We start from the raw sequence: 12,856 nt of genomic DNA on the forward strand, positions 1-12,856 counted from the left end.
AATGTAAGTCCATAAACCCCACTAAAAGATAATAGAATATTATATTAGAAAAACAACTGAAAAATTTACAAATTTCGACCAGTTGCTACTACTATGGAGAGGTTGTAGAACTTCTTACATAAAGTAATATACAAGTTTATGCAGTTTGGTATTGCTGTCTTGTCAATTTTGAAGTCTTTCCTTTTGAAAAAGACAAAATTTAGTTGAAAGTCCATCACTGTCAAGAAAAATGTGTTCAGATTCATAATGAATTCCAGAAATTCTTGTCTCTTTAATGGTGATCTGGCAATAAGTGAGGAAGAATAGTGATGAACTGTTCAGAACCAGCATGGGTAGTTTTGTGAGTGCTGTGCTGTGTGACTTGATAGGTTGATATATTTTGGAGACGTTGAAGAGCAGGTGTAGGTATAGCAGTGGAAAGTTAATATTGTATTTAGGTAGATTTGGCTGTAGTAAGAAGGGGTTATTCACAGCATCCAAATAGATCCCTGCTGGCCATTTTGCTACAGAAATAGGGTAGATGGACCCCTTCTATGTAACCTTGCACTTGAAATTGAGCAGAAGGAGACAAAAAGATCTGGTGTCATTGGCATGTCTGATTTTAAATTCAATATAATCATTGATGTTCAACTTACAATTAGGCAGTGCCAAAACAGTTGTGCCATAACATATCATACACAATTAAATCTGCCACTCAAAGACAGGAATGGCCCTGCTGATGAGCTTCCGTAATGTTTCCAGATACCAAAGTTAATTCATATAAAGATTTGGTCGATCAGAGGCTATATTAGCAGACATTTGTTCAAAGCACTGTGCAATTGGATCAAATCCAAGACCATGTTTCGAAGTAAACATCTTAGCTAGCAACCACATCTACCACCTTCATAAGATTTTGGTTGATTCAAAAAAGCAGTAAGGAACATTTGCCCAATGTACCGCACAGTGGGATTGAACATCAACTCATGTGTTGACAAAGCAATCTCTCTAACCACACGGCTATATCTGTATCTGAGTTATAAGATTAGATCTGAAGCCTAAATATTTTATGAGATTATATAAGAAACCTAATTTTTGATGAGATTATATATTCATTTATATATATCTTTTATTTGTTTATGATTCTACTTATTGCTATAAAGAACCACATGAATTATTAATTTTGCATAATTTTATGTAACCTCAGATAAGATAAGCAACATACGTAAAGGATACCTTTATATATACAGATATATATGTATGTGTGTGTGTGTATATATATATATATACATATACACACACACATATATATATATACATACACACACACATATATATATATCTAATGTATATGCATAAGCTGATTAACTTTTTCTAAGATTATTAGTCTTAGCATAAACATTTAAAAACATTGTGTTCCTCTAATACACATATGTCAATACTTAATGATCTTTTAAGCAACCTGAAGGTGAAATTGTTCATCTTAAAAACCAGATGGTCTTGTGTTTTATGTATGTGTGAACGTATGGTGATGATATGTATAACTTGCAATAGCAGTACGTCCTTCCTACTCATAATCTTCTGTTTTTCAAACTAAACCCTACACTACTCTTTCCTTCTCCCCTGTCCTTTTCGTTATTATTCTACAACACTATCTTTTTTTTAATCCCTCCACAACAATAAATCCATTCCTGTAGCTTCTCTCAATATCTCACCTAGAGTCATCAATCTCTCCCCTACACCCTCTTTCGATATTGGAGGCTGTTTGACCTTGTAAGCTGCAAAGTGACCTCACTGATCCTGGTGGCATGAAGAAAAGCATTGTGAACTGAACAGAGACAACACAGGGCTGAGGAAACTCTTTAGTCTTGCTGAAGGCAAGACAACTTCTATAATGCTGGTGCTATAAAGAATACACCTAGTACACTCCGTAAAGTAGTTGGTATTAGGAAAGACAGTCAATCATAGAAACCAAGCCAAAACTGAAACCTTTTGGATCCTGTTGATCTGTCCAACTCATGCCAGCATGGAAAGTGAACATAAAAACATAAAATAATAACATATACATACACAAATATATGTGTTTATATGTATACACATACACATGTAAACATGTATATAGATATACAGCAGGCCTGTATAAATACATATATTTATATATATCTATTTAAAATGTACCCAACACCCAGTTGTTTATCTCAATAGCAGGAGTGAGGTGTTTAATGCTTGTCTGCATGAAATAAAGTACATTCTATCGTACCTGCGTGACCCACTATAACTGCAACCACAGGTTCACTGCCTCGACCTTCTGCAAACGACCTTCCACCAATGCCCTTGGGCCTGGCAAAATGTGTTTGACCAAGACACACACCAATGCACCCGTGTACACATGCACACCCCTATATAACTACCCCCACATATAAACAGACTCCCCACACACATTATACATTACTCACCGCATGCTAATGTATAAAAAAACCCACAGGTTTATCCTTTACAGAAAGAAAACAGAACAACGAACACAATACAATATATATATCTACATCCCCAGAAAATTTTATACATATGACACCACTACACATACCACACACCCCATCCCCGCACACATTATTAATACAAACTTTCCCCACTTCAAGGTAACTCTTGCTGATTTCACAACATACCTAACTAAGGGACATAACTCCCACCAAATCCTCAGGACCATTTTTCATTTCACGACTTTTTTACAGCAGGTGCTGACCCATTGTGCTAGTCCACCTCTGACAATAGAGAGCATTCTCCATATTCCCTTCCATGTCAGCTACCTCTGATGAGCGTATTTATATAATTGGATTGTTACCTAACACTCCATTGTATTTTTTTGCATGAAATTGATTGGTAAGACCAACTGTGATGTGTACTTAATATTATAAAATTCAGATTATATATATATATATATATATATATATATAATATATGTATATATACATGCATATATGGGTACAGGACATCAAAAAAACATTGAACACAATGAGAAACAAAAACATAGAAACAAACAAACAGAGAAACAAGACATACAACATAAAGAATATTCCTTTTCTTCGGTTGTCCCTGTTTCATCTACTCTGTGTTTCGAAGGTAAGGACAAGATGCGACTTCATTGAAACAGGCGTTCCCGCAAAGCAAATTAAATAAAATTTGGGATTTTTTGCGGAGGGTGAAAGTAGTAACAAGAACAGGACAGTACATATATGTATGTATATATGCATATATTTATATATTATTTATATTATATGATTGAACGCCACACATCCTTTTCCAAGTAAGTTTTATATATATGTATTTTAAAAAAATGGGGAAGTTCAATTTATGGGATTATATACATACATACATATATATATATATATACAAGGAGCACCCCATTGGTTATGATGATGAGGGTCCCAGCTGATACGATCAACAGAACAGTTTGCTTGTGAAATTAATGTGCAAGTAGCTGAGCACGTCACAGACATATGTACCTATTTCTTTACTATCCACAAGGGGCTAAACACAGGGGACGAACAAGGACAGATAAATGGATTAAGCCGATTACATCAACTCCAGTTAGTAACTGGTACTTAATTTATCGACCCCGAAAGGATGAAAGGCAAAGTCGACCTCAGCGGAATTTGAACGTAACAGCAGACGAAATACGACTACGCATTTCGCCCAGCATGCTAACGTTTCTGCCAGCTCGCTGATTTGTACCCTTACATATGTACCCTTAACATGGTTCTCAGGGAGATTCAGCATGACACTGTATGACAAGGCTGGCCCTTTTTGAAATACAGGTATTACTCATTTTTGCCAGCTGAGTGGACTGGAGCAACATGAAATAAAATGTCATGCTCAAGGACACAACGCATCGCTGAGAATTGAACTTATGATCTTACAATCGTGAATCAAATACCCTAACTATTAAGCCATGTGCCTTCACTCACATACACATGCACACACACACACACATATATATGACGGAAGATGGCAGAATCCCCAAGGGCATATTCTAGGGGCACTACGTCTGTGGGAAGACCGTTCTTATGATACAAGGATCTTTGCAAAAGGGACATGAAGGCCTGCGACAACAATATTAGCAACTGGGAAGCAGTTGCCAGCAACCATAGAGATTGGGGATGTACCGTAAAAGAGGGAACACAAAGGAGTGACAGAGAGAGAGAAGAGAAATGGAAAAACAGAAAAAGACGTCAACAAGAAACTATGACATTACAACCAACCAGGCAAAGTCTTCGCTACATTTGCGGCACCTGCCAGAGGGAGTGTTTGTCCAGGATAGGACAACACAGCCACAGCAGGAGATGTATTAGGATATGAAATGTAAAAGCCGGACTAGATTATTTTATGTGCAACTCCATTGTCTCCCAAGACAAACAGGATGCCAACAACAACATATATATAAATATATATATATACAAAATCGAAATCGAAATTGAACCAAATTCAATGACTGGTACCCGTGCCAGTGGAGCGCTAACAGATCCATCCAAGCGGGATCACTGCCAGAGCAACAAACTGGCTTCCATGCCTGTGGGCACGTAAAAAGCACCATCTGAGCGTGATCATTACCAGCATCGCCTTACTGGCACGTGAACAAAACATTCGAGCGAGGTTGTTGCCAGAGACACTGGACTGACTCCTGTGCATGTGGCACGTAGAAAACACCATTTCGAGCATGGCCGTTGCCAGTACTGCCAGACTGGCCCTCATGCAGGTGGCACGTAAAAGCACCCACTACACTCTCAGAGTGGTTGGCGTTAGGAAGGGCATCCAGCTGTAGAAACTGCCAGATCAGATTGGAGCCTGGTGCAGCCATCTAGTTCACCAATCCTCAGTCAAATCGTCCAACCCAAGCTAGCATGGAAAGTGGACGTTATAGGATGATCATGATGGTGATAACATCTGAGTTTTCTGTTCACAAAAAACATTTTTACACTGAAGTTGTGTCAAAAAATAACCTAAACATTTGTCTTGTGACCTTAACTGAAATTGTTTTCGATGACATTAAATAGACACAAAAGAAATGTAGGATTTGTACATTAATAATAACAATACAAAAAAAGAAAAACAGAAGACAAGTGACAGTACTTGGTACTTTATTCAGATTTGGACATTCCAACTATTAGCAGAACTAAAGACATTTGTTTTGTTTTGTTTTTTATTTTTTTGTTTTTGTTTTTGTTTTTCTTATATGGATTAATACAAATGAGGAAAATTTATGAAAAATACATAAAAATCATTTATTAAACAATTTCAAAGACAGTAAGAAATTGTTTCTGAAATATATCTAGAGATGTTATGGAACTGTTTGAAAGAGTTGGAAAGCTATGCAAATTGAATATATTTCCATTGAATGTATTTAGAAATGTCAGAAATATTGGATCAAAGTGCATTTCTAAGGATTCTTTTTTTTTTCTTGTTTATATATACATATATATATATATATAGACACACACACACACACACACATATAAATATATATATATATATATATATAATCAACAAAAGCAAATTGCTATAACCAATGTATTAAAGAATTTTTAAGACGTAACTGAGCTAGTGTTGTGTTTCACAAACCATGGACACAATTTAACAACTAACTGTTAATAATTGCTCTAAAATCTTTATATATATATATATTATTATTATTATTATTATTATTATTATTATTATTATTATTATTATTATTATTATTATTATTATATTATTATCATCACAACAGGCAAAGAGCTTATTGGTGCTGATGACAGCAATACACAAAGCCTACCCTCACTCTTTTCTTTCATTCAAATTCTTCTCTGGTATTCCAATCTACAATCCCAGCTGAACAATATAGCATTATGTTGTAAAAATACTATCAACCTACTGATGATTAGGTTTTGCTGTCAGGAACATTTAATAGTTTGTCAATGGATTTTATTTGTATTCTGTGTACATTTGCATGTGTGTTGGAGTGTTTTAATTTCATTGTTTAGATCCCCTGGAGCTAACCAGTCTTGTTAATGATGTTGAAAGAAAACTGTAATAAATAAAACAAAAATATATAATATATAATAATAAGGAATTATTTTGATAACTTTTTAAAAGAATAAATTGCAAGTATTTAATAAATATGGTTTAATGTGATTTTACACAGACTATTAATTTCATCTTTTCAACTGGCTTGGGATAATAAAAATTAATACCAAAATATAATGATATACCTCATATTTGTTTTGATAAATCAATGTTAAATTTGCTTGATCAATGAAACTATCATTATATTATAGTCTTAGTACCTGAGTACTCCAATAAGTGCTTGTACCTTTGATTGTAATACTCAAGCAGACCTAGAATGACAGTGTGTGTGGGAAGATACAAAGCTGGGTATTCAAGTTTCAGGTACTAAAGATCCTGTCTATCTAATAGGCCTCTGTAAGGTTCCTGTCCACCTTAGCTCACTCATGGAACTTCGTTTGAAATAAGGCTTTGATATAAGACATCTGTCTAAGGTGTTGTGTGGTGGTGGTGGTGGTGAGGTTGAACTTGGATCCTCATGATTAAGAAGTAACTTCTTGACCACTAAGCTATGGACATATGTAGATAGAAATAAGTACAAAAGGTGAGGTTAGCAGGCCATTAAAGAGCAAATGTCATAAAACAAGACAACCACATTTTATATACCTTAAATTGTCAGAGCTACACTCATAAACCGAGACTAACATATTTCATATGCTTTAAGATGATACAGCCTCTTTCTACATCCTTAAAGACAGCCACTGTCTGGGTATTTTAAATTTCGGTAGCCATACTCCATATATGTTAAACTGAATTAGCAAATTACAATTTCATGAGTGATGATAGAAGATACTTATTTATATGACAGAAACTGATTTGTTGATCAAAATTGTTGTTAGGACACTTTGTAAGTTTCACATGCCATAATGAAGAATCATTTTACATTTTACAAACTGGCATAAATTGGAGGGGGTCCATGTGATCTGGCATATACAACAACAAAGAAACTTGATCAACTTTATTACGTTTTTATTACAGTATAGACTGGATGCAATTTTATTGCACCACAACTACTAGAGAAGTTGTTCACAGCTTGAAAAAAAAATTCCTTTCTACTCTGAATCAGTTGTTATTCAGAATCATTGCTCTCCTGGCCTGGTAACCATGCAACAATTTACGAAATTTATATTTTGTTCATATGTTGCTCACTTTGTATCTAACTAATTTGTATTGCTACAAAATGTACTATTCATTTCAAGTGAAATGAGATATTTTCAACTGGTAATCAAAACTGCCTTTGTGAACTGAAGTAATGAAGATTATAACTTCAATCTGTAAAGAAACATCCAAAGACTATTCTAGTAGTCAGTTCATTATGCCTGCATTTTGGAGAGGAATTATGAGTACTGATAGCAACGTTACTTGAACTTAAGTTTGTTTGTTCTGATTTTGTAATGAATCTCAAAGCTTTATGAATAACATATTTGAAATTATTTTATGGCTTAGTTAGATGAGAAAATAGCATCACCCACAATCTTTTGCAGCTCTTCAAGACTGATTGTAGGAAGAATGGAATTATTTTAAAACTGGCGACCTATCCTGAATGTTACAACAAACTATACTCAGCTAAAAGATATGATACTAAAGATAAAAATGTATGACTCAGATAGTGGTGCTACATATCTTTAGTAAGCATATGCTTATATTGAAACTAAAGATATGAATGTATAACCCAGGGAGTGGTGGTATGCCAGACGACAAATTAAGTTTGCTACCCAAGAACAGAAACAATCCCCCTAAAAGGATTCCATACAGTTTCTGTTCACTAAACTTCACTTGAAAGGTTTTGGTCAATCTGAAGTTGCAGTAGAAGATGCCTGAGGTACTACACTGTGAGAGTAAACTTGATACCATATGGCAATGATTAAAATAAACAGAATAGATGGGAGCAGCAATCTGAAAAGTTTTGTTATCAAGTTGTTGAAATATCTGAGACATTGACAGAAGAATTCTTTTGTGATATGGAACCAAAGTTTGCTTCAAATGTTTGGGCATGATCATTCAGACAATTACTTGATTTATTTACTGATTAACGTTTGGTATTTATTTCATCCATTTAAATGTGATGTTGATGAGCCAACAAGAAATCTACATTATCATTCAAACTGATCACCTTTCTACTGCTAAACCTTTCACAATGAACTTACTAATCTTTGATGTATTTAAGTTTGAACTGTAAGGACAATATACCTTATTCTAATGGGAAACTGTTTAGTGAGTTATTCTTCAATTATCTGCCTTCATGTTTCAACTTGAGCAGAAAAACTTCACAATAAAAACAATTGTATGAGGGGATGCTATGTTCCTGACTTTGGAGTAATGAAAATACAGGAGGATGAGTTAATTATGATTTTATTCAACATATTCCCCTCTCAGATCCATACACTTATTGCAGTTGTTCTTAAGTTTTTCTAAGCCCTATAAAAGAAATCTGAAGTTTGGGTCTCCAACCAGGAACTTTCGTGATACCCTTAAAGCTAAGAACTTTTCAGCATTGCCTCATAGCAGCAACAATTTTAAAACAACAATGATAAAAGTGAATACTATACTCAATATATATCTGTTCAAAAAGTGAATTCGAGCACTTCAGTATGTCTAACTTAAGTAAATTCATCTAAAAGAGGCAATATTTAATAGAAGTATATAACAAAATAAATTTTAAATTTTAAAGAATTAAAAACAAACCAAAACCTTCAAACTTACATATTTAACTTTTCATCACAGAATATACCATATTTGCAGCAACTAAAAGTACCAACATCATATCCATTCGAGGTAGACTGGATCCTGCAAAAACATTTTTATTTGTCTTAATCATTTTGAAAATACAAACTGTTATTTCTAATTTGTGTCTCATACATAGTAATCATTATGTTCACAATACATCAAGAGATATAGCATTTCTATTTTTTTCATTTTACAATAGGAATTCCTAATGTAATGCAAATCTGGTAAATTTAAATAGTGTTTAAATAAAATATTAATTATTATGATTTTGATTAGTTTAAATTAGCCAGGCTATTTTGAACACTGTATTTCATTTAATCTGATACCTAATGATGTTAAAATAATTAATCTGATATTTCTTAACTAATTAATTATTTAAGAAATATCTGTTCTCATTAGATAGAGAATATACCATTTATTTTGTATTAGTGTCTACTCACCGTTGACTTTCAATGCCATTGGTCTGGAAGTTTCTGGACGTGGTGTCTTCTGAACAGTACACCTGTATATGCCAGTGTCCCAGCCACGAGGGATGGTCACATATAGGGTAGCAATTGAATTACCAGCACTGATGTGGGTGTTGATTAGGTAAGATCTTCTTAACATATCATTATCCACCTGAATAATGATTAGAAATATATAGCATCATCAACAACAACAACGTCATCAATCAATCAATAATTAAATCAATATCTAATTCACCCAAGTTGAGATAATTAGAGTCAATTGATCAACAACTTCTAAGTAGAATTATCCATCAGTGGGTCATTAACCTTACAGAAAGTGCCTCTCAAAGTTATATTAATCATAGTAAAATAAAATGTATGTTGTGATTAGAGGGAAGTTCTAAGTTTTTGAGTAGGGAACACTTCTTATTTTATAAATTTTATTAATTGCATTTTCCTGACAGTGGCCATCATAGGTTGTCTGGGATTCTATAATTATTTTTACTTTTGTATTTTTGATATTTATGGTAGGTGATAGAAGGCAGTGCCATCCAGTGCACCTCCATAGTGATGGGCATGAGAGCTGGTTCATATTTATCTGACTTCTACTCTTTGACCTGTCCAGCATAGGAGACTCATTTTTACCTCTGGGAAGAGTTAGTCCATACTAGCCTAGCCTTTATCCTTTAACCTGTTCAACACAGGAGGCCATAATAGGAGCTTGTGCTCTGCTGGCATAACTCACAGGATCATTGAGGTACACAAGCTACCACACCACTGCAAGTAGTGGACCTAATGGTGGTTGCAACAGAGAAGACTCCACTGAAAGTATCTAAGGGCAAGGTTCATGTGAAGCCTATGAACAAGAACACTCTCTATAAAGGGTGTCTACATGGTTTCTGCCTAAATAGTCTAAATGGAATGGAAATAGCTGAATGAAAAATATATTATATTATAATATATAGGCGTAGGAGTGGGTGTGTGGTAAGTAGCTTGCTTACCAACCACATGGTTCGGGGTCAGTCCCACTGCGTAGCACCTTGGGCAAGTGTCTTCCACTATAGCCTTGGGCCGACCAAAGCCTTGTGAGAGGATTTGGTAGATGGAAACTGAAAGAAGCCTGTTGTATATATATATATATATATATATATATATATATGTATGTATGTGTGTATATATGTATGTATGTGTATAAGTTTGTGTGTCTGTGTTTGTCCCCCAACATCGCTTGACAACCGATGCTGGTGCGTTTACGTCCCTGTAACTTAGCGGTTCGACAAAAGAGACCAATAGAATAAGTACTAGGCTTACAAAGAATAAGTCCTGGGATCGATTTGCTTGACTAAAGGCGGTGCTCCATCATGGTCACAGTCAAATGACTGAAACAAGTGAAAGAGTAAAAGAGTATCAGTTGGTAGGGTCTTGACTTAAAATCCACTGCAGGCATTTTGTTATGTATTTGAATTAAATACTTAATTTTGTGTGACAAAATTTCCCTACCTCTCAGTGAACAAGTATTAGCCCTTTAGAGAATGTTAATGGCAAAAATCTTTAAGCTTTTCTGAGGAAAACATCCATTTGATTGTGCTCATCTTATTTCTTTCCAGCTGTCACACATCATCTGCATTCCATGTCTATCTATGGAATTCCTACCTGTTCTTTTTTCACATACTGAGCCTGGCTTTTTCTTGGTGGCAACACCTTGTCTCTTCCTTACCAATTATAAAGCCTTTGTCTTTGCTATGTTTAATTTAAGTTCTCTCAATTCGAGGCTTTGATTCCATGTTTGAAATTTCTGCACAGATTCGGCTATGAGAATTAAGTCTTTGGCATTTAGAAGTTTCCACTGACTGTTAGTTTTAAATTCCTCTGCTATGGCCTGGGGAACTATATTAACCCTTTAGCATTTATACTGGCCATATCAGGCCCAAAAACTCTACATGTTTTATATCCAGTTTTCTTAGTGACCTCTAGACTGCAGAGTTTAATATCCCTACAAGGTCTTTCTCTAAGTCAACAAATCTAAGGTCTTTCTCTAAGTCAAAAAATCTAAGTATAGCGGCATACTCTTTGCTAAAACCTTCTCCTTTAATGTCTCACGAGAAAAACCAAATGTCTTGCAGTATTCCCTTATGTCCTTTTTCATGCTGATTTCAATACATGCCAAATTCCTTGAAAGAAATACTAGTCAAGTGCTGGAGTTAATTTAATCACCAATTGCACCTCCTAATTTGTGGCCTCCTTTATTATAATCTTTTATTTGTGGATTTCAAAATTTAGAAGCAGTTATATATTTAAAGCAGGAGAGGAAGAAACAGAGAGAAGAGGTGAGTTAGTGAATAGAGTAATGAATACAGAGAGAAGGAGGTTGAAAACAGAGACAGGTTGGAGAGAGAGAGAGAAAGAGAGGGAGTGTTGGAGAATAGGGTGAATGAAAAGGGAGATGCTATAGAGAGGGGGAAGTGGAAAATAGGGAATGTAGTTGAGAATAAAGAGGGGATAGCATGTGGAGATAAGTGGAGAACAGAGAGAGAAAAAAGACTGGAGAATAGTAAGAGCGACAGAGGAGCAAAAAATTACATAAGCATATAGGCGCAGGAGTGGCTGTGTGGTAAGTAGCTTGTTTACCAACCACATGATTATGGGTTCAGTCCCACTGCGTGGCACCTTGGGCAAGTGTCTTCTATTATAGCCTCGGGCCGACCAAAGCCTTGTGAGTGGATTTGGTAGACGGAAACTGAAAGAAGCCCATCGTATATATATATATATATATATATATATGCATATCTGTGTTTGTGTGTCTGTGTTTGTCCCCCTAGCATTGCTTGACAACTGATGCTGGTGTGTTTATGTCCCCGTTACTTAGCAGTTTGGCAAAAGAGACCGATAGATTAAGTACTGGGCTTACAAAAGAATAAGACCCGGGGTCGATTTGCTCGATTAAAGGCGGCGCTCCAGCATGGCCGCAGTCAAATGACTGAAACAAATAAAAGAGTAAGCGTATATACAATTACATAAATTGATAGATTGATAGATAGATAGATAGATAGATAGATAGATAGATAGATAGATAGATAGAGAGAGAGATCAACAGTTATATTTGATTAATTGATAAATATAATTACCCAGCTTGCTTTCTTTGGAGGTTCAATGGTAACAATATCTCTACCATCTTTGGAAATAGTTATGGCATATACTTTAGTGGCGTACTTTTTGTCTATACATGTGATCTTCACTTTTTCTTTTCCTCCAGCTCTTACTTCACCAGGAGTTATTACAATGTCAACAGATTCTGAAAAGAGAAGATGGATTTATATAGCAGATGAAGTAGAGAGAGAATCTATGAGTTGGTCAAAAGGTTTTGAAGGTATATATAAATATATGTAGAAGGAAAAAAAGGCATTAAAAAATCCAGGCAGATACCAATAAAGCATTCGGTCTTAAACAAATTTGGTTGACTATATCCAACAATCGTGGAGGCGCAATGGCCCAGTGGTTAGGGCAGTGGACTCTAGGTTGGAGGATTGCAGTTTTGATTCCAATACCGAGCGTTGTGTGTGTTTATTGAGCAAAAACACCTAAAGCTCCACAAGGCTCTGGCAGGGGGTGGTGGC

At 35.2% G+C, this 12,856-nt stretch overlaps 1 protein-coding gene across 2 annotated transcripts in view; it reads right to left on the reverse strand.

Moving 5' to 3' along the window:
- Positions 1-5,783: 5,783 nt before the first annotated feature.
- The window catches only part of LOC118766974, a 46,136-nt gene continuing 39,063 nt past the window's right edge, over positions 5,784-12,856 (reverse strand). For both annotated transcript variants that reach the window (XR_005002892.1, XM_036510875.1), the window contains 4 exons: positions 12,368-12,534; positions 9,237-9,414; positions 8,773-8,856; positions 5,784-6,031 (listed from right to left, as the gene is read on the reverse strand). Coding sequence is in view for 1 of the 2 variants with exons in the window: in XM_036510875.1 (XP_036366768.1) it covers positions 8,777-8,856; positions 9,237-9,414; positions 12,368-12,534 (425 nt within the window). In the remaining variant the exon portion in view is untranslated. The remainder of the gene's footprint in view (positions 6,032-8,772; positions 8,857-9,236; positions 9,415-12,367; positions 12,535-12,856) is intronic.

This window comes from Octopus sinensis, linkage group LG18 (assembly GCF_006345805.1).
Source record: "Octopus sinensis linkage group LG18, ASM634580v1, whole genome shotgun sequence".
NCBI classification, from domain to species: domain Eukaryota; kingdom Metazoa; phylum Mollusca; class Cephalopoda; order Octopoda; family Octopodidae; genus Octopus; species Octopus sinensis.